Below are 25208 nucleotides of genomic sequence, written 5' to 3'. Positions count from 1 at the left end.
TTCCTGTGGCCAAGTGTGTGTGTGTACGCACCTGCGTGCGCCCAGTCATGTCTGGCTCTTTGTGACCCCATGGACTGCAGCGCACCAGGCTCCTCTGTCCATGGGATTTACCAGGCAAGCATACTGGAGTTGGGGTGCCGTTTTCTCCTCCAGGTGATCTTCCTGACCCAGGGATCGAAACTGGGAAGCCCTTCTTATGGCTATTTCATGCCCTTAACATGCTTCCCTGATGGCTCAGATGGTAAAGAATTCGCCAGCAATGCGGAAGACTCAGGTTTGATCCCTGGGTCAGGAAGATCCCCTGGAGGATGGAATGGCAACCCATTCCAGTATTCTTGCCTGGAGAATCCCATGAACAGAGGAACCTGGCGGGCTGCAGTCCATGGGGTCACAAAGAGTCAGACACGACTTAATGACTAACACACACACTCAGAAGATCATGGCACCTACCCCACCACCTAGATAATTCCACTTTAAAAACAAAAAATCAAAATTAAAATGTAAGTCTAAAGAAGTAACCTTCCCCAGGGTTCCTGAGCACAGCCTCAGCCTGGCTGTGGACCCTTGGCCTCCCTTTCCTGGGGTGTTAAAACACCTGAGGGCCTCCTGGGCGGAAGAGGGGGAGGTAGCTACAGCCCGGGGCTGCCACTGTCTCGCTCTGCCGGTGTCTTCTGGGCAATTGTGTTCAGGTTGCTAACAGGAGAACAGTCCCTGGAGGGGCACAGTGAGTGTATTTCTAGGGGAGAAGAGGAACAATGGGAGACTAGAGTCCTACAGTTGGGTCCTGCTGCTCCTGGGTCAGGAAGATCCCCTGGAGAAGGAAATGAGTATCCACTCCAGTGTTTTTGCCTGGAGAAGCCCATGGACAGAGGAGCCTGGCGGGCTACAGTCCATGGAGTCACAAAGAATTGGACTGAGCGACTGACCACGCATGCACACCTTTCTGAACCCGAGGATGCAGGTGGGACTGCCTTATACCCTTCAAGGTAGTTCCCATCATCCCAGCTTGAGATGAGGAAGCAGGCTCAGAGTGGTAAAGTAACTTGCCCACCGTCGCAGAGCAGACACGCAGTGCCTTGGCAGACAGCTCTCTCCGTGTCGTATGCACAGCATGTGCTAGGCACAGGTCAGCTACTTGACTGCCTGTCTCATCCTTGGTGGAACGAAGGGAGCTTGGTCCCCTCTCTGGGGTGTGGTGGAGAATGAAGGACCTATAAAAGTTTTTTCTTAGCACATCTTTATGGGAATTCGGCAGTGACTATGTCTGAACAAGTTCAAGACTTGAGAAATCCTCCCTTCTGAGGACTGAGCCAGCACTTTTAAAAAACCAGAGCCCTGGGACTTTCCTGGTGGTCCAGTGGCTAAGACTCCATGTTCCCAGTGCAAGGGGCCCAGGTTCAATCCTTGGTCAGGGAACTGGATCCCACATGCTGCAACTAAGAGTTCACAGGCCAAACTAAAAGATCTTTATGTGCCACAGTTAAAACCTGGTGCAGCCATATAAATGAAAAGAACAGCAACAACAACAGAAAATCAGAGCCCTTATTCTGTCTAAGAGGAGAAAAGTTTCAGTTCCTACGAGGTGCTGATGTTAAGTGGTTTAGGGCTGAGGGAACGGGAGGGAGGCCTCTGCCCAAGGTAACTTCCCCTTCTAAACAAGAAATCTCATTTCAAGTTTCCACTGCCTGTTCGCCAGACTTGTAGCAGACGTCAGCCAGCCCATAAATCCATTTTTTGCTGAAAGCAGGCATTCTGATCTTAACCAAAATCATCTGATGTGGGAGATTGTTTTGGGGCTGTTTGGCTTTAAATTCCAAAATACCATTGTGTTTTCCATTGCGTACGCCTCACTAAGATGCCTGGTGATCACACACACACACATTCTTGTTGACATACTTTAGCCAGGTTCTCATTTCATCTGTAGAACCAGTTACCACTTGCTTACACAACCCTGAGTGGTGGGAGATGTGCCTGTCCTATTCGCCTGCGAAGATGCCCCCTTCATTTTAGTCCCAGCAATCAGACAAGCTGTCTGCCATGTTCCTCGTCCCACCCGAAACACTTCCCCTGAGTCATTACACTTTCTCAATGAACTCCCCAGGTAGGTAATATTAACTTCGAGTTTTCAGATGAGAAACTTCAGGCACAGAAGTTCAGTAGCTTGTTTTGGGATCACATAGGTATCAGAGTTACAACATGGACCCAGTACAGTCTGACTACACAGCCTAAATTCTCATGTTGCTAAGTCTTGTTGATCCGTTTTGTTCATTTCACGGCCAGAAGTTTTCAGTTTTGTCTTTTCTCCTTCCTAGTCACGTCTGATTCTATTTCAAAAGTGGCATCTTCTCACCGTAAAGGCCCCAAGAGAGATCCCATGTATGAACAGAGCGTCTACCTTCTCAAGACAGGAAGGGACCTGCCACCCAACCTGGCCTGTAGGTGCCATGGGAGCCTGGCCTCTCTCTAGGACGGCTGCCCTATGGATGGAGGCTTGATTTCTCTTCCTGACCTCTGGCAGGAAAGCTCTGTCCATGCTCTTGCTGAACTGGCTAGAAACTGAGTGTGGACCCAGCCCTGCTCTGGGAAACAGATTCTCCAGAGTAACCTAGTACATTTCCTTCTTGTCCTAGCTTTGCCACCGTTGCAAGCCTGGCAGGCAGACACTGCTGTAGCCGCCCACTGTCCTTATACCCCTTACAGGCATGGCCCCACAGTGGGACCCAGAGCCTCTGCCCTTTTCCCACAGCCCATCCTGCCAGCAGATGCCTGTGTTACAGCCCTGGGCATGGGACCCTGGGCGACATCTGTGACATGAGGGTCATGTCACAGCCCCCTATCCTAAGGGTTCCTCCTCAGCACTGGAAGAGCATCTAAATGCCTAGTTGAAATGACTTTTCTGATCTCTTAAGGGTTACCGGTCTTGGGGAATCAGGGCTACAATGTGATTGAAGTGGGGGAAAAGTAGGCTGGTAGAAAGGAGGCTTTAAAAAGTTTGAGCACAATAGTGAAACAGGATGAAATCCACAGCCCCACATCTGAAGAAGGAAGGTGCTTATAGTACATCAGGGTGAGCAGGAGGAAGAGCCTTAGGGGGACAGTTTCCTGTCCCTGGAGGGCACATGCTGCTGGGGTGGCTTCCCACCCATCAGTGGGAGACATGGATATGAGGAGTGCAAGCAAAGGGGCACACTGCAATTGTTCATCTAGAAGGGAAGAGTTGTTCTCGATTGGGACCTGTAAATAACTACCTCTTAGTCCTTTCAAGCTGTTATAACAAAGTACCGTGGACCTGTGGAAAAGTCCGAGGAAGACCTGTGGAACTGTCTTCATGAGCTCATCACCCCAAAGGCCATGCCTCCAAATACCACTGCATTAGACTTTAGGATTTAACATAGGAATACTATGAGACACAGTCTGTAGCAAACTATCTTTTTAAACAAATGCTTTGGCTGTGCCCCCATGGCATGTGGAATCTTTGTTCCCCAACCTGGGATCAAACCCATGCCCCCTGCAGTGGAACTGAGGAGTCTTAACCACTGGACAGCCGGAGAAGTCCCTATGGCAAACTATCTCTTAAAAACACCAAACCTCCCAAAGAAGACATCCTGATGGCCAACAGGCACATGAGAAGATGCTCATAGTCACTAACTGTTGCTGCTGCTGCTGCTAAGTCACTTCAGTAGTATCCGACTCTGTGCAACCCCATGGTCGGCAGCCCACCGGGCTTCACCATCCCTGGGATTCGCCAGGCAAGAACACTGGAGTGGGTTGCCATTTCCTTCTCCAAAGCATGAAAGTGAAGTCGCTCAGTTGTGTCCGACTCTTAGCAACCCCATGGACTGCAGCCTACCAGGCTCCTCTGTCCGTGGGATTTTCCAGGCAAGAGTACTGGAGGGGGTGCCCTTCTCCACCCTAATTGTTAGGGAAATGCAAATCAAAACCACAGTGAGATATGGTACACCTGTCAGAAAGGCTATTATCCAAAGGTCAACAAGTAACAGGCGTTGACGAGGATGTGGAGAAAGGGATCCTTGTGTAGTCTTGGTGGGCGTGTAAACTGGTGCAGCCAGTAAAGAGGTTCCTCAGAAGATTAAAAATGGAAGCGATCCAGCAATTTCACTTGCAGTTACATATCCAAGGAACATGAAAATACTAATTTGAAAAGTTACATGCACCCTGATGTTCACTGCAGCACTATTTACTACTGCAAACAGCTATTGCCAAGATATGGTAGCAATGTAAATGTAAATGGATAAAGAAGATGTGGTGTGTGTATATTATATATATATATATACACACACACACATATTTACACACACACATATACACAACAGAATATTATTCAGCCATAAAGAAAAGACAGAAATTGTGCCATTTGTGACAACACGGATAGAAGTGGAAGGTATTATGTTAGGTGAAATCTGACAAACAACAAAAATGAACAAACCAAACCCACAGACACAGAGAACAGATGGGTGGCTGCCAGACGGGAAGAAGGCTGGGGGATGGGGCGTGAAATAGGTGAAGGAGATCCAGAGGTACAAAATCTTTAGTTATAAAATAAATAAGTCATTTATTATGTGTAACATATAGCATGGCAACTATAGTCAGTGATACTGTTTTGCAAATTTGAAAATCACTCTCATTTCAAGAAAAAGACATATGCACCTTGATGTTCATTGCGGCACTATTTACAATAGCCGAGGTATGGAAACAACGTAACTGTAAATGGATAAAAAGATGTGATATATATTGAATAAAAAAGAATGCTGTGACATTGGTGACAGATGGTACCTAGACTTACTCTGGTGCTCATTTTTCAGGATATACAAATGTCAAATCATTATAATTTTGGAGGAAGGTCCTACTGATTTCATGGGGTCTTCCCCCCGCCCCCCAAAATTCAGACCTGCCAGTCAAGGATGACAGCATGCAGTATTTAAAAACTATCCAGAAGTCAGTGTTTTTTCGGTGGTGGGGAAGAATTACTGGATGGATGTAATTAAAATAAAATTATCTCATCTGGACACAGGATGTTGCTTTCCACAGCTGCCTGCCATCGTCTGACGGAAAACGAACATGTCCCTGGACCAGTGTTACTTTTTCCACGGAACGAAACAGGCAAGTATCTGCAGTTAGACTTGGAAAACATAAATTCAAAAAAAAAAAAGTATTGTTTAGCACTTTTGATCTCCTGAATTCCCTTCGTTGCAAAGGATGATCTCTGGGTGAACCTGGGTCTGACATTCTCTTCCCCAGATTTTCAAGTTCCCAAACGATGAAATCAGTGCTCTTCTGTAGGTTAGAGGGAATGATGGTTTCTGCAAGACTTTGGTTGAAAAGACCTGCGGCGGCCCCCAGTAAAGTTCCCCTGATCCTATTCTGGAGGCGGCGGGAACACAGAATATAAACACGCGGCTTTGAGAAACTTCTCCACGCTCCTCTGCCCAGACTATCTGCCAAGGAGGCCACAGGAGCACCATGGTGACCTGTGACTTCAGGCCCCTCACCTCAGACAGAGGGGCCCAAGAACGCCGATCAAGGCTTGTGTTCTTCAGTAGAAAAGGTGCTTGTGTTAAGTCCCAGGGGTATTAAGGCCCAGACAGTGCAACGGATCCCAAAAGGAGAGCCTCCTTGCAAAATGGAATTGAACAGGAAAACATGGAATTGAACAAGAAAACAAGACACATCAAACACGGACACACAGTTCTGTGTGTGAGAGGGAAGATTCGCCTTGGACACAAAAAGGAAAAGCGTGAGAACACTGATGGGTGAGGTCTAAAACCACAGAAGGCTTCATTTAGCAGAGTAAGCATTCCGATGAGGACAGCCCTCCGAAGGGCTGTTTATCAAAACAGTTCTGCACCAGCAGTGGTTTCGTTTGAGCACAAAGAGGAAGGTCTGGAATGGTGCTATAGGCCACTTTGAAAAAAGAGTAGAGTGTGTGTGCCCGTGTAGGAATCCCCGCCCCCCACCCCCAGGGCCCCCATCAGGAGTCAGACCTGTTGTTGATAACCACTGGAGGGCAAAGTGGAGGGGGTAAAAGCCATCAGGAGCCAGGCAGGGAGAAGTCCTATTTTCCTGAGCAGAGGCAGACACCTGGCCTCCCCTCCCCTCTCCCCTAACCTGCCAGGCTCTGTGCAAACACAGCCGGCTCTTGCCGGGCTCCGGCTGTCCGGGTGCCAAAGGGTGGAAGCCATTTCATGCAAGAGCCCAGCGGCCTGCCGAGCCCAGCAATGAGCAAACAGTCTCTGAGGGGAAGCCGCAGGTTAGGTAGGAGGGGCATCAGCCAGCGCCACCCCTGCTGGTCCATCCCCGACCCAGACCCCGAATCCCAGCGCCTCCGCAGTTTGATTTCCAGAGGTGGGGCCATTCATGACATGGAGTCAGTGTCCTGAAGTGGGGATCGCAGAGGTGGGTGGAGGAACGAGGCTGGCTGTGACGCAGGAGGAGGAGAAGCCTGGACGTGTGTGGACGAGGGGTGTGCACCTGGCTACCTCTCTGGTTTCATTCCACACTTCTCAGGCAGTGGCTCCCACCCTCCCTACGTCCTTTCCCCTCAGGGATGATAAGAGCCACAGCTGGAAGCTTATTCTGCACCCAGGACTAAGCTCCTGGGCCAAGTGCATCACAAGCACCTGCTTGTGTAACCCATAGCCACCCCGGGGCGAGGAGGGGGGGGGGCAGGCACCAGCTTCACGTGATGATGCGGAAATCGAACCCAGAGCTGCCGGTGCTCTGACCATTGGGCAGCACTACCATGAAAAGCTCACCCAGGGGGAGACCTCAACCAGGAGGACTGGAGGCAACTCCAGGGTTAATAGGAAAGAGAGGCAAGACTCAGGTCCCAGAAATAAAGGTCAAATGAAGCCACTCTCTGAGCCAAGCCTGGGTACTCACTATACAGTTCCATTTCCGGACTCCTATTCTGGGTTGTGTGGGAATGTCCTTCGCTGTAGGTCACGGGGGTGGGGCTGGTTTCTTAGGCTGACCTTTTGGGACCATTTGCTCCAACTCACTAGTCTTACAGATGAGGAAGCTGAGCTATGGAGTTCAAAAATGACCTGCTTGGTTACTGTATAGCACAGGGAACTATAGTCATTATCTTCTAATAACCTATAATGGAAAATAACTTCAAAAATAATAAATGTGTTATGTGCGTAACTGAATCATCTTGCTGCATGCCTGAAACACTGTAAGTCAACTATATTTCAATAAAATGTATATATTAAGAGGAAAAAAAAAGTGACCTGCTCGGGACTTCGTTAGTGGTCCAGTGGTTAAGACTATGCTCCCAATGCAGGGGGTTATGGATTCAAGCCCTGGTCAAGAAACTAGATTCCACATGCCACAGCTAAATAAAACACACACACACACAAACAAAAGTGACATGCTCAAAGTGGGCTGAGGGCAGAGCTGACTAACCTTGAACTCTGGTTTCCACGAAGCCTGTCTTAGGCCCAGGAGATACTGTTTCTCTGGAAAGAGAAATTCCCTGCTCTTCCCATCAGTGAGGGAGGGGACAGGGATGAGGTGGGGGGACACAGTGAGCAAAGGGGCAGAGGGAGGTGAGGGTAGAATGGGAAAGCCTGGCCTGGCCCAGCTCTGGTTCCCCACTAAACAGCTGAGCATGCCACTCTGGCATCACAACAGGTTTCCCCTCTCAATCTTTTCTGGAGGGTGGGTGAGCAAGCAGGTCGAAGGAAACCCAGAAACAATTGAAACGGAACTGGGAAGTTAAGAGTCCTGGGGCCACTGGAAGGACAGAGTGACTGCTGACTTGGCTGCAGGCACCAGGGATCTTACTTTGGGGGGTGGGGGGCAGGTGGTGCAGGCTGTGCTGTCACCGAGGGTCCCTCAGGAATGAGAATGGGGGCCAGGGAAGAGGTACACCCTCCCTCCTTGATTGCCCTTGCCATCGAGGTGGGCCTCTCCTCTCTGGATCCCTGCTGGACCACCCGTCTCAGCATCCCCTGGCCATGAGGTATGGGTGATTCCTACCCTCCCAACTCCTGCTCTTTAAGGCCCATATCAGGTCCCAAACACTGAATTTATAAATCCTGAGTCTCAAGAGAGAAAGGGAAGTGACGACATAACGATCCAAGCAAGGAGTTCCCTCAGGTCACAGCTTCCCTTAAAAATCACTTTTTGAGGGCTTGTTGCCACCCTCCTGTCATTCTCATCCAACTGGGTATGGTGGCTAGCGGTGACAAAAAGTGCACTGGGTACACTGCAGCCCATCGGACCTGTTTTCAAACTTATCTCTGATGCTCTCCAGCCACCTGACCCTGGCTAAGTTACAGAACCTCTCTGGGAACGGGTTTCCTGGTCATTGGTAAAAACGGGGATAATGCTTTCTGCTCTGACCGTATTGTGGAACTTGGAAAAGGACTTTGCAGGCTGTACCGTGCTGCACAAGGGATCACAGTGTTCCTTTACTCCATCACCTCCTAGGACATGAGGGCTCTAAAGTCCTCTATAGGGACCTTAATACAGGAGTGCTGAACAATGGGCTTCCCTGGTGGCTCAGTGGTAATGAATCCTCCTGCCAGTGCAGGAGACGTGGGTTTGATCACTGGGTCGGGAAGATCCCCTGGAGAAGGAAATGGCAATCCACTCTAGTATTCTTGTCAGGGAAATCCCACAGACAGAGGAGCCTGGTGGGCTACAGTCCATGGGGTCACAAAAGAGCTGGACACAAATTAGCGACGAAACAACAACGACAACAATAGTTGATTCAGATTCATGCAGCTACTGCTTACCCCCCACACCACCCGTTACCAGGTCCCCTTGTTGGTTTTGCGATGGAGAAGTAAGAGGACAGGACCTAAAGGATCTAGGGGCTGAGGTATTGGCTTGGTTCCCGTGATGCTGATCGGATCAGTCCAGTTCCGGTTCCCACTTCTTTTCTGTGAAGAAGTTGGACAGGATGACCTCGAAAGTCATTCCTAATTCTACACCCAGAATGAGTCATCTGTTTTAGGTGACACTGCCCATCAGCAGCACTGATGCCCAAGGTTGGGGCAGCTCTGGACATGGGTGGGGTGGCAGGCTGGAGGCTGCCGGAGAGGTCTGGGAGTCTCCCACCAGGCTCTGCCAGGCTCCTCTGCCCATGGCATTCTCTAGGCAAAAATACTGGAGTGGCTTCCTGTGCCCTCCTCCTCCAGGGGATTTTCCCGACCCAGGGGTCGAACCCATGTCTCTTGCATCTCCTGGACTGGCAGGTGGGTTCTTTACCACTAGCGCCACCTGGGAAGCCAAGGAGTCACCAGGGGACTAAGCAGGGGAAAGAAGGTGCTAGGGAGGGGCTAGAGGAAAACTCAAAGGGCTAGGGTGGGGAAAGGCGGGGCTAGCCTGCCTTCCACATTCTTTTCTGGTGTCTCGGTGGGGGTGAGGAGGAAGCCAGGCTGGCAGCTAGCTGGGTGGCTGCTGGGACTGATGGGAATAGCCGGAGGGTCTCTCTAGAGCAGGCCTTGGGCTGGGCAGGGCACGTCTACGCTCCACCTTCACTAGGGCAGGTGTTTGGTGTGATGACTTGAGCAAGGGCAGGTCCATCTCATACCCCGTCAGCTCCAGGGAGAGGAGTAAATCTTGGGAGACTTCTCCCTGGGGCTCATGGGGAAACAGATCCGAGTGAATAAGTACAGTTTTGTTACAAGCCTCCTGTGGCATGCCCCTGCTTCTATAGCCATCTCTCTCTGGAGAGTGGCACAGGGGCAAAAATCGTCCACCTGTGAGCGCGGGAAGTGGCCCTGGAACTAGGACACCAAGTCCCCTACCCCTTGCCTCTGTCTCTGGGTGGCCCCTTAATCCCCCTAGGGAGGGCTCCGAGGGGCCTCTCCCCGCCTCAGGCTGCCGTAGGCTGAGAAGCTGCCAGTAGCCGGCAGCGGGAGTCCTGGAACTCCCAGGCCTGCGACCTCCCCAGGTGACAGTCCGCTCCCCGAGGCCCCACCCGGCTTCTGGGTGGGCTGGCGGGGAAGGAGGTGGGGTGGCCACCTGATCCCTCCCGGAAATGGAGAAACACGGGACTCATCCCACACGGGCGCCGATAAGCATCGGCCCCAACTCTCCCCAACTGTCTCGGAGTTCTCTCCAGTCCAGATACTTATCGCCCTTTAGGGAAAAAGAAAATCAAGACAAGCTAGTCTTTCAGGTAGTTTCGAGGGAGCTCGGACTTTCTCACACCGGCTCAGAATCAGTCTGAGAGCTCGAGGGTGCAGGAGGGACCCCGGCTTTCATTCACGAATGGGGTCCCGGGACGCCGGCACCCGCGGTGGGGGCGTCCCTTCCCCTCCCGTGCAAACGTGCCAACAGCTCTTGGCTGAGCGTCCCCGGCGAATCATTAGTCCCTTTTGGCGTCCGCATCCTTCGCCTCCTCGCGGCCCCGGATACTCGGGGGACCCCGCCCGGCTCACGAGCCGCACAGTCCGCCACAGCCTCCCACGATCAGGGCCTTAAGTCCCCAGCAGAGAGGTGCTCTGATTCTTCCTCCTGCACTCTGAGGGGTTCGGGGTGGGAGCAGACCCCAACTCCACCCGCAGCTCATCAGGGCTCGTCAGCCGCCCGCCTCGCTTCGGACGCGCCCCGGACCTACCCGCCCGCCCCGCCCGTCTCGACTCGGGCCGAGGAGTTAGCTGGCTGCCGCAGCGCCCTCTCCTCCCCGCCAGGAGTCTTCCCCGCGCAGACGGGGCGGGTGCCCGGCAAGACCGATCGCGGACTGAGTGCGCCGGGCGGACAGGTGGCCCCCGAGAGGCGCGCGCGGCAGTCGCACTCACTCACCCAGAAGATGAAGTTAAATCCAAACAGCAGGTATTTGATGCACTTGGTGCCTCCTTTGACCGGCATGATGCGAGCTAGAGTGGCCTGGGTTGGACAGATGTGAAACGGGGCCGCGTGAGGCCGGGACGGGCGGGACCGGGTTGTGGACTGAGGTGCGCGCTGCTGCTGGCTGGCCTCCGGGCTGCACTTTTAAAAAGTGCCACTCCTCGGGCGCGCGACGCCTCGGTGCGCATGTGCCGGGCCCCGGCCCCGCCCCCCCACGCCCCGCAGGCCCCGCCCCCGGCCCACCTGCCACGCCCCGCCCAGGTCCGGGGGCCCGCGGCTCCTGCCGCCTCTGGCTCGGTGCTCCCCACCTAGTTGGCTGGACCTGACTTCCCGCCTTGCCTTCCCTTTCCTCCCAACCGTCCTGGAGTCTTTCTAGGCCGTCATCCTTGGCCGATTTCATCCTGGAATTATGTGAAGGCCTCACTCCTTTCGGTTCTCTCCTGGATTCTGCGCCTCCCGAGCCCTCTACCCTAGGAAGAACTTCCCCGGTGGGTGGTGAGGGCAGAGGCCCCTTACCCAAGGTGGCCCGCAGAATGAGGGCTCTTCTTGCTTGGGGCCCGATTTGAAGAGAAACTGCCCTGTTTCTGTCTTCCTGGGGTGGCTCCTTGAACACTTTGACTCTGAAGCACACTCTTCACTCGGCACATGGAGGCTTGCCTTCCGGATGGGAGGATTCGTAGGGGCTTATGGAAGTAATCCTGAAATACCATCAATGAATAGTAATAGGTCTGAGAGCTGGGCAATGTGGGGTTGCTTCCTGGATTTGTGGTTCAGATGCCCCAGAGAAGAGAAAGGCTGTAGCCTGGCTTCTGTTCTTGCCTCTTCTCCTCATCACCCTCTTTCTTGCCCTTGACACTGCCCACTGCCACATCTTTGAGTTCCTGTGCCAGAGTTCTTAGGGTGTTTCTCCTCTGCTCCAAAATGTCCAGCAAATGACAAATGTTGGCTAGAATGTGGAGAAAAGAGAACCCTCCTAGATTGTTGGGCTGTGCTTAGTTGCTCAGTTGTATCCAACTCTTTGCGACCCCATGGACTGCAGCCCACCAGGCGCCTCTGTCCATGGGATTATCCGGGCAAGAATACTGGCATGAGTTGCCATGCTCTCCTCCAGGGGATCTTCCCAACCCAGGGACTGAACCCAGGTGTCCCGCATTGCAGGCAGATTCTTTACCAGCTGAGCCACTGGGAAAGCCCCCAAAACTGTTGGGAGGGAATACAAATTGATACAACCACTATGGAAAGCAGTATGGAGGTTCTTTAAAAAATTAAAAATAGAACTACGCAGCAATTCCACTCCTGGGTATTTGTCCAAAGAAAATGAAAACACTGTTTGGAAATATATTTGCACCCCTATGTTCATTGTAACATTATTTCTAGCAGCCAAGATATGGAAACAACAGAAGTGTCCATCAATAGATGAATAGATAAAGAAAAAAAATATGATGAAATATTACCCATAAAAAGAAGGAAAACTTTCAACCACATAGATGAACCTAGAGGGTATTTTGCTAAGTGAAATAAATCAGAGAGAGAAAGACAAATGGAATCTAAAAAAAAAAAGTATAACTAACCAGAAACAGATACAGAGATACCAACAGTTGGTTGCCAAGTGGAGGTGGGTAGGGGGAGGAGAGAAATAGGTGAGGGAGATTAGGAGGTACAAACTTTCAGTTGCAAAATAAATGAGTCATGGGTATGAAATGTACAGTGTAGGGAATATAGTCAATAATTATGTGATATCTTTGGACAGTGACAGATAATAACTAGAGTTACTGTGGTGATCATTTCAAAATGTATAGAAATATCGAATCACTGTTATGTATGTATCAGGAACTGACACATGTTGTAGGTCAATTATACTTAAAAAACAAGCAAACAAGCTCAGAGACAGAGATTAGATTTGTGGTTACCAGAGGTGGAGGTGGGGAGATAGGAGAAGGGGAATTGGATGAAGGCAATCAAAAGGTACAAACTTCCATTTGTAAGATAAATAAGTACTAGGGATTTAATGTACAATATGATAAATATAGTCAACAGTGCTGTAAGTTATAAGGAAAACTGTTGAGAAAACAAATCCTAAGAGTTCTCAGGACAATGAAAAACATAAATATTTTTCTGTTTCTTTCATGTATGTATATGAAACATGGATATTCACTAAACTCACTGTGGTAATCATTTCATGATGTACATGAGTCAAGTCATTATGTCATACATCTTAAACATATACAGTGCTGTACGTCAATTATATCTCTGTCAACTAAAAAAGATGCACAATGTGAGAGTTGTGAGTTAAGTTTTATTTGGGGCAAAATGAGGACTGCAGCCCAGGAGGCAGCACTGCAGATAGCTCTGAGAGACTGCTCCAAAGGGGCAGTGGGAGGACGGTCAATATACAAGATTTTGGTGAACGGGGTTTGATACCATCAAGCACTCATTTTACAAAAGGTTTTCTGCTAGTCACGAGGATTTGATGTCATCATGAAGGGATTTAGTGCTTTTCTAGATAGAAGATGGCAAGGACTGGAATCATAAAATTTGTTCCTGAAAATATCCAACTGTATAAAAACCAGTTCCACCAGGTTCCCTGGAGCACAGAGTGCCTCACTCTCCACCCTGAACCCCCTCGGGGTGTTTAAGGTCAGCAGCTGCAGCAGTGCAGGGCTCAATCTCTGCAGAGGCAGAGGGCAAATGCCCTTGCTGTTCAGTCACTGGCAATGCTCTTGGAAAGTGCCAGTTTGCAGTTGACATCTCAAAGAAACTGGAAGGAAAAAATACTTTCCGCAGCTCTTCTACATTCAATAACTTAAGTCAAAATTCCTTATTTTGCCCTCCACAGCACCCCAGCCCTGCAAGTGGCATGTGGTGTGTTCCCTCTGGCTGGCTAACCATCCCCTCTTCACTTGTAAAAATTCCATGCCTCCTTAAACATTCCTTTCCTGGTTCTCACCAAAGGATAAAGAGATTCCCTCTACTTTTAAAAACCCCAAACCCTTTCACATTTTTTTTTTTTCAAAATGAAGTTTCCTTTTTTTTAAATGACAGAAGCAAAACTTCCTTAATTACCAAAACAGAAAATACCAATAGGCAAAAAGAACATAACTCAAAATAACACCCACCCGAAACAACGTGTATTACCAATTTGAAATTATATTTTGCTCTGTTTATTACCACTGTTAAATTTGTCTCACCAATTTGTTCATTCAGGCCAAATGTGGTTTCAGTATCCAGGCACATGAGGGTATATTCTTAGAGGAGGAGGTGACTGAGCCTGTTACATGACCACAAGGAGTGAGGCTTGAAGGCCAGGGGAGCTCAAAGCAGACTTTTGACCCAAATAGGGAAGCAGGCTGCAGAGTGCCTTGAAAAGTGGTTGTAATCAAGGGAGAATTGGGCAAAGTTAGGGCAGGGGCTGTCTGGAGTCTGGGCTGGAACTCACAGTAGTGGGGAGGTGTGTGGGGAAGTGAGGTGGGCATCTAGCTAGAGGTGCCTCCTGGCACTGGACTCTGCCCTTGGGGGTGAGGGATCACTGGTGGATTTAAGCGAGGGGAACCTGTGTTTTGGGTAGTTGTGTGGTGGGGGAGCAGGAGGGGCAGGCAGAAGGCCGCTTGACTCTAAGGACCATTGTCTGTGTCTCCAGACCTTGGCTCAGAGTGCTGGAGGCTTAGACTGTGGCTCAGACGGTAAAGAATCTGCCTTCAAAGCAGGAGACCTGGGTTTGATCCCTGGGTCATGAAGGGAGGGATCCCCTGGAGAAGGGAAAGGCAACCCACTCAAGTATTCTTGCCTGGAGCATTGCATGGACAGAAGAGTCTGACGGGCTGCCATCCAAAGAGTCGAAAAGAGTCAGACACAACTGAGCGACTAATACTGAAAGGCGAGAACATCTGCGGTTGGGGAGTGAGGCCGCTAGAGATGGAGATGATCTGGGGGCCCACAGAGGTACATCAGGAGGATGTGGGTTCAGGTCAGAGACCCAGGGGTGAACTGAAGTGGGACAGCAGAGTGGAGGCTGGAGAGAAGGTGGCAAACAGGGAGAGGGGATGAGTGTGTGAGGGGGCGGCCAGGGGAGGTCAGAGTCAGGGCAGCTCATTCACTTCTTCTTCAGGTGTTTCTGGGGAGCCTGCTGTGTGTCCTGGACACAGGGGATCCTGAGAGGACAACACCCTCTGTCTCACCTGGAAGAATCCCAGTGCAGGCCAGACTAAGCTCCAGGAGTCTTTGTTCAGGATGTACTTCCCCAGGACAGGCCTCCCCCATATCCTCTGCTTTAGCTCCTCTCTGAAGTACCTTGTTGTTGCTGTTTAGTTACTAAATCACGTCTGACTCTTTGTGACCTCACGGAGTGTAGACTGCCAGGCTCCTCTGTCCATGGAATTCTTCAGGCAAGCATCCTGGAATGGATTGCCATTTCCTTCTCCAGGGGATCTTCCTGACCCAGGGATCGAACCTACATCTCCTGCTTGGCCAGCAGATACTTTGCCACTGAGCCAACTGGAAAGCCCTCTAAAGTACCTACATGGCAGTATCTGAAGCACACTTCCCGAGTTGTTTCAGAGATGTGAAAACTCCTTATCGAAAGGAAGATGTTAACTACCTGATGACCAGGAGCACACAGCCCCAGGCCTCCTGAAGCCTAAGGACTGATAACGTTCACCCCTGTGACACCACCTGCTGCCTCACCATCAGCCCATCAGAGAGTTGTGTACAAGCTGATCACGTACCCTGTGACCCCTCCCACCTCCCTCACCTGGTTTGTAAAAATGCTTTACCTAAACCCTTTGGAGAGCCTGGGGTTTTTCAGGGCACACGGCACCCGTCTTGTCTCCTTGCATGGCCCTACAATAAATCTTTCTTTGCTCCAAACTCTGACGTTTCAGTTTATTTGGCCTCCCTGTGTGCCAGATGCATGAACTTGTGCTAGTAGAGGGGAGATTTGGCCTAGGAACTCACAGGGGCTGGGGTGTGTCCCCAGGTCTGCCAGGGAAGGAAGAGGCTTCCAACCTCTGTGGGGGACACGGCAGCCAACTTTGGAAGGCGGGCCAGTAGACAAGGGGCGGGGTGGGAGGATGAGGGGTTTGGTGGGGTGGTGGGGGGGGGGGGGCAGGGAGAAATTCCAGGTAGAGGGAACCACATGCGAAGGCACAGGGCAGGAAACCACAGGTTGCTGCTGGGGAATCACCACAGTGGGTGAGACAGGGAAGGAAGGAGGAGGGGAAGGAGAAGCAGAGAAAACAGAATTTCCTTAATGTTGCCAGGAGTGGCCACGCATAGGAGTTTTCCCTCTGTCACTGTCCCTCACCCACTGGGGCTGAGGACGGTTTGGTCCACGTGTAGGGCAGGCTTGAAGGGAGGCAGGAAACCAGACAAGGTCTCATATGCTCAGCCAGAGTCCACCTGTCTTTCGAGAACAGCTCTAAGGAGAGGAAAGATTTTATCTTTTTAATATACCCCTCACTCTGTCCTGGACTTTCCTGGTGGCTCAGCAGTCAAGAATCTGCTTGCAACGCAGGAAACCCGGGTCTGATCCCTGCATTGGGAAGATCCCCTGGAGAAGGAGATGGCAACCTACTCCAATATTCTTGCCTGGAGAATCCCATGGGCAGAGGAGCCTGGTAAGCTACAGTCCGTGAGCTTGCAAAAGAGTCGGACATGACTTAACCACTAAAGGACAACTCCCTGAACCACTCTCCCTCCTTTGCTCACAAGCCCAGATGGGAGGAGCTCAGGAAACATTTAGTTTCTAACCGAAACTCCTTCTTAGGGTGATTCTGAACCCTGACTGTTTTATTCACCTGCCACAGGAGTGCCCAGGAAATGTTGGCAACAGTTACTATTACTGTTATTATTTGTACTATTACTGTTATCATTTGCCCTCAAGAAACCGTGGGAGGGGCCATGGTGAAACATCAAATTACTTAAAATCAAGCGGGTCCTTAGAATGTGAATGAGGTGATCCGAGTTCCGTTCTTGGTCTGACTCTTCGGATTATATCCAATGAACCACCTCAGGATCCTCACCTGCACAGTAACATTTTTTAACGTCTTTTTTTTTTTTTAATTGTGGTAAAAGTCACATAACATGTGCTCAGTCACTCAGTTACATTCAACTCTTTTGCAACCCCAGGGAGAATAACCCTCCAAGCTCCTCTGTCTATGGGACTTTCCAGGCGAGAATACTGGAATAGGTTGCCATTTCCTCTTCCAGAGGTCACATAATATAAAACACAGCATTTTAATCATATTTCACTGTACAGTTCAGTGGCACTAAGTACATTCACACAGTTATGCAGCTCTCACTACCATCCGTCTCCCAAATCTTTCAGCTTCCTAAACCTGAAACTTTGTCCGCATGAAATGCTAAGTCCCCATCCCCACCACCCCCAGCCCCTGGCATCTACCAATGCACTTTCTGACTCTATGCATTTGACTGTTCTAGGTACCTCATAAAGATCCTAGGATCCTCATGGTGGATTCACTCCAGTATTCTTGCCTGGAAAATCCCATGGACAGAGGAGCCTGACGGACTACAGCCCATGGGATTGAAAAGAGATGGAACAACTTAGTGACTGAAGAAGAAGAACAACAACAAAGTATATTGAAGTGCATTTTTAGGATTAAGTTAATATATGTCCTATAAACAGATTATATCTTCTTTTTTCTCCTCCTTGTGCTATATGTGGAGAAGGCAATGGCAACCCACTCCAGTACGCTTGCCTGGAAAATCCCATGAATGGAGGAGCTTGGTGGGCTGCAGTCCATGGGGTCGTTAAGAGTCAGACACGACTGAGGGGCTTCACTTTCACTTTCCCCTTTCATGCGTTGGAGAAGGCAATGGCAACCCACTCCAGTGTTCTTGCCTGGAGAATCCCAGGGACGGGGGAGCCTGGTGGGCTGCCGTCTATGGGGTCGCACAGAGTTGGACAGGACTGAAGCGACTTAGCAGCAGCAGCAGTGCTATACGTGGGCTCTCACCAGCCATCCACTTCATACATAGTAGCTGTACCATGACTTTTTGAATTAGGAGATGGCAGGTCTCCTCCATTCACGGGTTCGATTCCTGGATGGGAAAGATCCCCTGGAGGGAGAGCATGGCTACTCACTCTAGTATTTTTGCCTGGAGAATCCCCTGGACAGAAGAGCCTGGCGGGCTACAGTCCACGGTGTGGAACAGAGGAGCAGAGTCCGACGTTACTGAGCACGCACCTTTAGCTTTTAGCTCCATTCCCCGTGGCACGAGTCCCTGTTCCAGCATGTGTTTGTGACGGGTGTTTTGTCCTACAGGCAACCGGGAAATGGAGTGATGGAAAAAACATGGTTTGCTTTAACTGGAAGGGGAAAATCTGGGTAAGCCCCTGAGTCAGAGATCACATGGAGGCAGCGAGGTCTTCCAGGCTCTGCGGTGAAGGATGAAGGAGTGGGAAGACTTCCTCCCCTCCCTCAGAGAATCCTGTTTCTGGAAAAACCCTGCTCCTGGGGCTGAGGGTCCACTTTGGCTCTTGTGCCCCACCTGCTGGTAAGACATGGACACAGGGCTGGGGCGACGAAGACGGGCCACGCCCATCTGCGTGGGGTGTTTTCACCTCCCGATGCAGAAGGCGGCAGGAGGACCCTCTCTCAAGGGCTATTAAGGCCTCCCAGCCGCCACACCAGTGGCCATTTCTCCTTGCTGTGACCCTGCTGACCAGCCCTTCCCTCTAGACACCTCCCCCTCACTGTCTCAGGTGCTGCACCATCTTGGTTCACTCTTTTACCTTCTAGAAACGTCTTCGCTGCTCCTTGGGCTTCCCCGGGGGCTCCGTGAGTAAAGAATCCGCCTGCAGTGCGGGAGACACTGGAGACCTGGGTTGGATTCCTGGGTTGGGAAGATGCCCTGGAGTAGAAAATGGCAACCCACTCCGGTATTCTTGCCTGGAAAATCCCATGAACAAAGGAGCCTGTCAGGTTACAGTCCATGGGTCACAAAAGAGTTGAACACAGTTGATTACCACACACACGTGTGTGTGTGTCCATGCTTTGGTGGTGAACTCCTTTAAACACACTTGCATTTGGTTGATTTCTGTGTTCTCCAAGCATCCAGTTCCTCGATGGCCTGGAGGAACCCTCTGCAAACATGTGGAAAAGCTGCAAGAGGGTGAGTCTTCCTCCTGGCCTGTGTTCTCTACTCCCCTCTCTCCCTGGACTCGCATCGCCCCCTTTTTCTCCCTCCATTTTTCTTTTGAGTTGACCTCTCCCGAAGTTCATCATGATATTCCTGGGCCTGTTGGCCATTTCTAATCTAATGTCTCCCTAGATACCCCCTATTTCAAATCCTAAAAGATGGTGCTGTGAAAGTGCTGCACTAAATATGCCAGCAAATTTGGAAAACTCAGCAGTGGCCACAGGACTGGAAAAGGTCAGTTTTCATTCCAATCCAAAAGAAAGGCGATGCCAAAGAATGCTCAAACTACCACACAGTTGCCCTCATCTCACACACTAGTAAAGTAATGCTCAAAATTCTCCAAGCCAGGCTTCAACAATATGTGAACTGTGAGTCTCCAGATGTTCAAGCTAGTTTTAGAAAAGGCAGAGGAACCAGAGATCAAATTGCCAACATCCTCTGGATCATCAAAAAAGCAAGAGAGTTCCAGAAAAATATCTATTTCTGCTTTATTGACTATGCCATAGCCTTTGACTGTGTGGATCACAATAAACTGTGGAAAATTCTGAAAGAGATGGGAATACCAGACCACCTGACCTGCCTCTTGAGAAACCTATATGCAGGTCAGAAAGCAACAGTTAGAACTGGACATGGAACAACAGACTGGTTCCAAACAGGAAAAGGAGTATGTCAAGGCTGTATATTGTCACCCTGCTTATTTAACTTCTATGCAGAGTACATCATGAGAAACGCTGGGCTGGAAGAAGCACAAGCGGGAATCAAGATTGCTGGGAGAAATATCAATAACCTCAGATATGCAGATGACACCACCCTTATAGCAGAAAGTGAAGAAGAACTAAAGAGCCTCTTGATGAAAGTGAGAGAGGAGAGTGAAAAAGTTGGCTTAAAGCTCAAAATTCAGAAAACTAAGATCATGGCATCTGGTCCCATCATTTCATGGGCAATAGATAGGGAAACAGTGGAAACAGTGGTAGACTTTATTTTGGGGGGGCTCCAAAATCACTGCAGATGGTGATTGCAGCCATGAAATTAAAAGATGCTTACTCCTTGGAAGAAAAATTATGACCAACCTAGACAGCATATTAAAAAGCAGACACGTTACTTTGCTAACAAAGGTCCAATTAGTCAAGGCTATGGTTTTTCCAATAGTCATGTATGGATGTGAAAGTTGGACTATAAAGAAGGCTGAGTGCTGAAGAATTGATGCTTTTGAACTGTGGTGTTGGAGAAGACTCTTGAGAGTCTCTTGGACTGCAAGGAGATCCAATCAGTCCATCCTAAAGGAGATCAGTCCTGAGTGTACATTGGTAGGACTGATGATGAAGCTGAAACTCCAATACTTTGGCCACCTGATGCAAAGAGCTGACTCATTTGAAATGACTCTAATGCCTGGAAAGATTGAAGGCGGGAGGAGAAGGGGACAACAGAAGATGAGATGGATGGTTGGATGGCATCACCGACTAGATGGACATGAGTTTGAGTAAACTCTGGGAGTTGGTGATGGACAGGGGGGCCTGGTGTGCTGCAGTCCATGGGGTCACAAAGAGTTGGACATGACTAGGGGACTGAACTGAACTGAGATATTCCCACCTCCTAACCCTCCAAATCTGTCAAGACATCACCTTCCTCATCAAAAGGGATTTTGCACATATGATTATGTTAGGATCTTGAGGTTAGTAGGTTATCCTGGAGTGTGCTTGTGGACCCAGTGTACTCCAGGAGTCCTTAGAGGAAGAGGCAGGAGGCTCAGAATCAGAGAAGAAGGCAAGCAGAGATGGGAGGGACATGGGGCCACAAGCCAAGGAATTCAGGCAACAATGGAAATTGGAAACAGCAATGAAGAAGATTCTCCCCTAGAGCTGCCAGAGGCAACAAGTAGAGCCTCACTGTCCCATTTTAGGCTTCTGACCTGCAGAATTCTAAAGTGATATGTGCTATTAAAAAAAAAAAAGTTTGTTTGTTTGGCTGTGCTGTGTCTTAGTTGTGTACACAAGATCTTCGTTGTGGCGTGCAGGATCTTTTTTACATGCAAACTCTTAGCTGTGGCTTGTAGGATCTAGTTCCCTGACCAGAGTTAGAAACCGAGCCCTCCTGTGTTGAGAGCATGGAGTCTTAGCCAGTGGGCCATCAGGGAAGTCCCAATATGTGCTATTTTAAGCCACTATATCTGCAGTACTTAGTCACAGAAGCAATGGAAAGCTAAAAGACTTGTCTCAAAATAAACATCAAAATCAGACTTCGTAATCTCTGAGGGCCTCCTTTTACAAGAGGCTGACTTCCTTTCTCCTTGTCCTTCTCCCCTGATCCCCATTCCCCTCCCCCCCCCCGCCCCCATCAGCTCCAATCCTTGCCCCCCAACCCAAGACTCCTGTGCTCTGACTGGTGCCACACCTGCTCACTGAAGCCGCTCCTGGGTTCTTTGCCTGTGGGTTCAGACACATGTGGGCAGATGAAATATAATTAAGATGAACCTGAACATAAGAAGCTGTGGCCCCCTGGGGCCCATGGGGAGGGAGATGAGAGGGGACATCACCTTGGAGTGTCACTTGCAGAAAGATGAAATCTGGACCTCATGGTGTCCCCCAAGAGGTCACTGTAACCTGGTCTGTGTTGATGTCCAGCACCCATTCCCTCTTCTGGCATCTTATCTGCTTTAGCCTTTTTGTACTATTATACTTTTTTTTTTTTGGTCTTTTTTCCTTCTCTCTCTCTTTTTTTTTTTTTTGGCAAATTAACTTTAATATACAGATACAAAAGCAACAAATATAGATTCACAGCATTTACAAGAAATCATTCAAGTAGCATTGTAAATAAATTTTTTAAACAAAATTTCAGAGAAAATACATATTTGCACAAGTGGTCTTGTACAACACACATCAGCCGTCAACAGCTATGTCCTCAGTTGGGCAACTGTCACCTGACCTAGACAGATAACAGCGTCTTGATGTTGATGAGTTACAATTGAAGGAAAAAGTGAAGGCAAAATTATTAGCTGCCCAGTTGTGTCTGGCTCTCTGTGACTCCATATTCTGTAGCCCGCCAGGCTCCTCTGTCCGTGAGATTTCCCAGGCAAGAATCCTGGAGTGGGTAGCCATTTCCTTTTCCAGGTCTCTCTTTCTTAATAACTCTTCAGAATAATTTTAGGTTTATACAGAAAAGTTGCAAAACTAGTACAACTTCCCCCTAATGTTCACATCCTTTTCAAAATTTATTTATATATTTGTGGCTGCCCTGGGCCTTTGTTGCTGCCCTTGGGCTTTCTTTTGTTGCAGCAAGCGGCTTCTCTTATTGCAGTGCACAGGCTTCCCATCGCAGCGGCGTCTCTTGTTGTGGAGCGCAGGCTCTAGGGTGTGTAGGCTTCAGTAGCTGTAGCTTGCAAGCTCTAGAGCACGGCACAGGCTCAGTAGTTACAGCACTTGGGCTTAGTTGCTCTGCAGCATGTGGGATCTTCCTGGATGAGGGATCTTCCTGGATGAGGGATCAAACCCGTGTCCTTCCTCTACTTTGGCAGGTGGATTCCCAAGTACTGGACCATCAGGAAAGCCGTAATGTTCACTTAAAAAAAAAAAATCATTTGTCAAAACTAAGAAGTTAATATTGATATAGTACTAGTAACTAAACTGCATATTTTATTCAGATTTCACCCATTTTTCCACTAACATTCTTTTTCTTTCCCAGAGTCCAATCCTAGACCCCACAGGGATTTAACACTTTGCATTCCTTTTAATTCTATGAGTGAACTGGGCTCCCTCCTGCCTTTCTACCTTTGACCCTGTCATTTACTTTGTTTACAGTAACTTTCCCCTTCCCAGTTCCCACTGAAGTCCTATTCATCCTGCTACAACCCCTCTTGCAGACAGGGATACTGTGGGGAGGATGGTAGGAGAAGGTTAGGAGATCTGGCTGTAATATTAAATGGGGAGAATTTCCACTGCCCCTTCCATACTCAGGATCTCATTTGACTCTCATTTGGTTTTTTCTTTATTTGTTTTTAATTGAAGGATAATTGCTTTATAGTATTGCATTGGTTTTTACCAAACATCAACATGAATCAGCCAGAGGTTTACTCCTGTCCCCTTCCACCTGAACATCCCTCCCATCTCCCTCTAGGCTGTTATCCAGCCCCAGTTTGAGTTCCCTGAGTCATACAGCAAACTCCCATTGGCTATCTGTTTTACATATGGTAATGTAAGCGGCCATGTTACTTTCTTCATACCTGCTACCCTCTCCTTCTCCCCTGCCATCCCAGCTGTTCTCCTTTGGTTTTGATGTAAGAAAGAAAGTGAAGTTGCTCAGTCATATCTGACTTTTTGTAACCTCGTGGACTGTAGCCCACCAGGCCTCTCTGTCCATGGGATTTTCCAGGCAAGAATACTGGAGTGGGTTGCCATTTCCTTCTCCAGGGGATCTTCCGGACACAGGGATTGAACCCACGTCTCCCGCATTGCAGGCAGACGCTTTACCCTCTGAGCTACCAGGGAAGCCCTGGTTTTGATGTAACCTTTATGCAAATCCAAGCTAGTGTGTATTATTGCTCACTCCCTGCTCCCCCCTACGCAAGAGCCTGCATCTACAGGTGAGCTTTTCAGTATCCCACAGGTGGCTGGAAGCAGAGCTCGAACAGAGCCCAGGTCTCTGACCTCTGGGAGTTTCATCAGTTTCTCTGTCGTGTGTGATGATCCACCCCCACGTTCCTGCGCTGTCTGGTCTGGGGGTGCTTTGGTGTAACACTTGGCTAGCTTTGGTGGGTGGAGGGTTTCCTGTAGTTTCGTCGCGGCTGCACATTTAGATAAAACTGCATTATCCTTGGCCTCAGGGACTTTCTTCAGGCTGTCCCAGCTTACACTGTCACCGGTGTCCCCCCAACCCTTCCACCCACCTCTGCCAAGCAGTCCAGGAAACCCCCCCCCAGAATGCCAGAGCCTTGGGCTCCCTAACTCTACCCACCTCCACCCTCCCATCGTCCCCTGTGCCCCCCAGTCCCCTGCTTTTCTGTCTTCTTTCACCCTCCTTCCTCTCCTTCCTTCCTTTCTTTCTCTCCTGCGCTGCATGGCATGTGGGGATCTTACTTCCCCAACCAGGGATTGAACCCGGACACCCTGCAATGGAAGCACAGTCTTAACCACTGGACCACCAGGGAAGTCCTTAACCATGTTTTCATAATCTGTACAAAAGGAACAAAATACTCACTTCCAGGATCACTGTGGGACCCTATGGGAAACATCTCTGCACAGTGAACAACCACTAAATACTGCCTCCTTTCCCTGGACTGCGGACTGTGGGCCACTCTTGGGTTCCTTGATGGCCCGGTGGGGAGGAGGTTTGGAGGCGGGCCCTCCGGCTCTGCTACTCTGGGGGAGGGGCGGTCAGGCCAGCCTGGGGGGTGGGCCCGCAGCAACTGCCCCGAGCCTTTGTCCGGCTGCGGGACAGGCTTTGCCTCGGTCCTCCCCTGCCCAGACTCTGGGCTTCTCTGGGCTAGGAAGAGGAGAGCTATCTCCTCTTTGGGGGTAGCGTCATCCTCTCTCAAGGCTGAGACTGACACCCGGTGACCCCTCCCCACTTTTCTGGCCTCACTGTGCCCGGTGACGCCAACACTCTCCTCGGCTCACACGGTCCCACAGATGGTAACTCTTCCGTTCGGCTAGAAATACCGTCTTATTTTTAGCTCTGGCCCTGGTCCATCCCACTGCACCCCTCCCTGCCTGGGCTTGTCCAGATCTGCAAGTCGTTTTCCCCAGTGCTGAGAACCGCAGGAATGTTCCCCCGGCACTACACTTACAGGGGCCCTGCTTGAACTTCTCTCTCTCTCTGCCCCATTTGCTTGCACACAGTCTATTTCTGCCACAGACACTCTCCTAAGTGTCTCCCAACGCCGCCTCCTCTCCTGTTCCCCTCCCCCGCCGCTCCCTCCAGAAGAGAGGAACAGCACTAGGAAACCCTCACAGCTGGAAGGGACAAGGGAAGATGGCAATGAGTTTATGCAGCCTACACACACACCCACCACACCACACCCACACCACATATACACACACCACACACACACCACAAACACACACACACACCACATATACACACACCACACACACACATACACATCACATATACACACACCACACACACACCACATATATACACACACCACACACACACCACATATACACACACCACACACACACACACCACAAACACACACACACACATCATATATACACACACCACACACACAC

The 25208-nt window shown here is 49.9% G+C and overlaps 1 protein-coding gene across 1 annotated transcript in view; it reads right to left on the bottom strand.

The window, feature by feature from the left end:
- Positions 1 to 11014, bottom strand: part of CD9 (CD9 molecule) — a 36056-nt gene extending 25042 nt beyond the window's left edge. Inside the window, exon 1 of the mRNA XM_040234948.1 lies at positions 10780 to 11014. Within this exon, the coding sequence (XP_040090882.1) occupies positions 10780 to 10845 (66 nt within the window). The 5' untranslated portion in view covers positions 10846 to 11014. The remainder of the gene's footprint in view (positions 1 to 10779) is intronic.
- Positions 11015 to 25208: the final 14194 nt, after the last annotated feature.

The sequence above is a fragment of the Oryx dammah genome, unplaced genomic scaffold, assembly GCF_014754425.2.
Source record: "Oryx dammah isolate SB20612 unplaced genomic scaffold, SCBI_Odam_1.1 HiC_scaffold_29, whole genome shotgun sequence".
Lineage (NCBI taxonomy): Eukaryota > Metazoa > Chordata > Mammalia > Artiodactyla > Bovidae > Oryx > Oryx dammah.
Note: the sequence above shows the minus strand (reverse complement) of the source record. Positions and strands in the feature narration are given on the sequence as shown.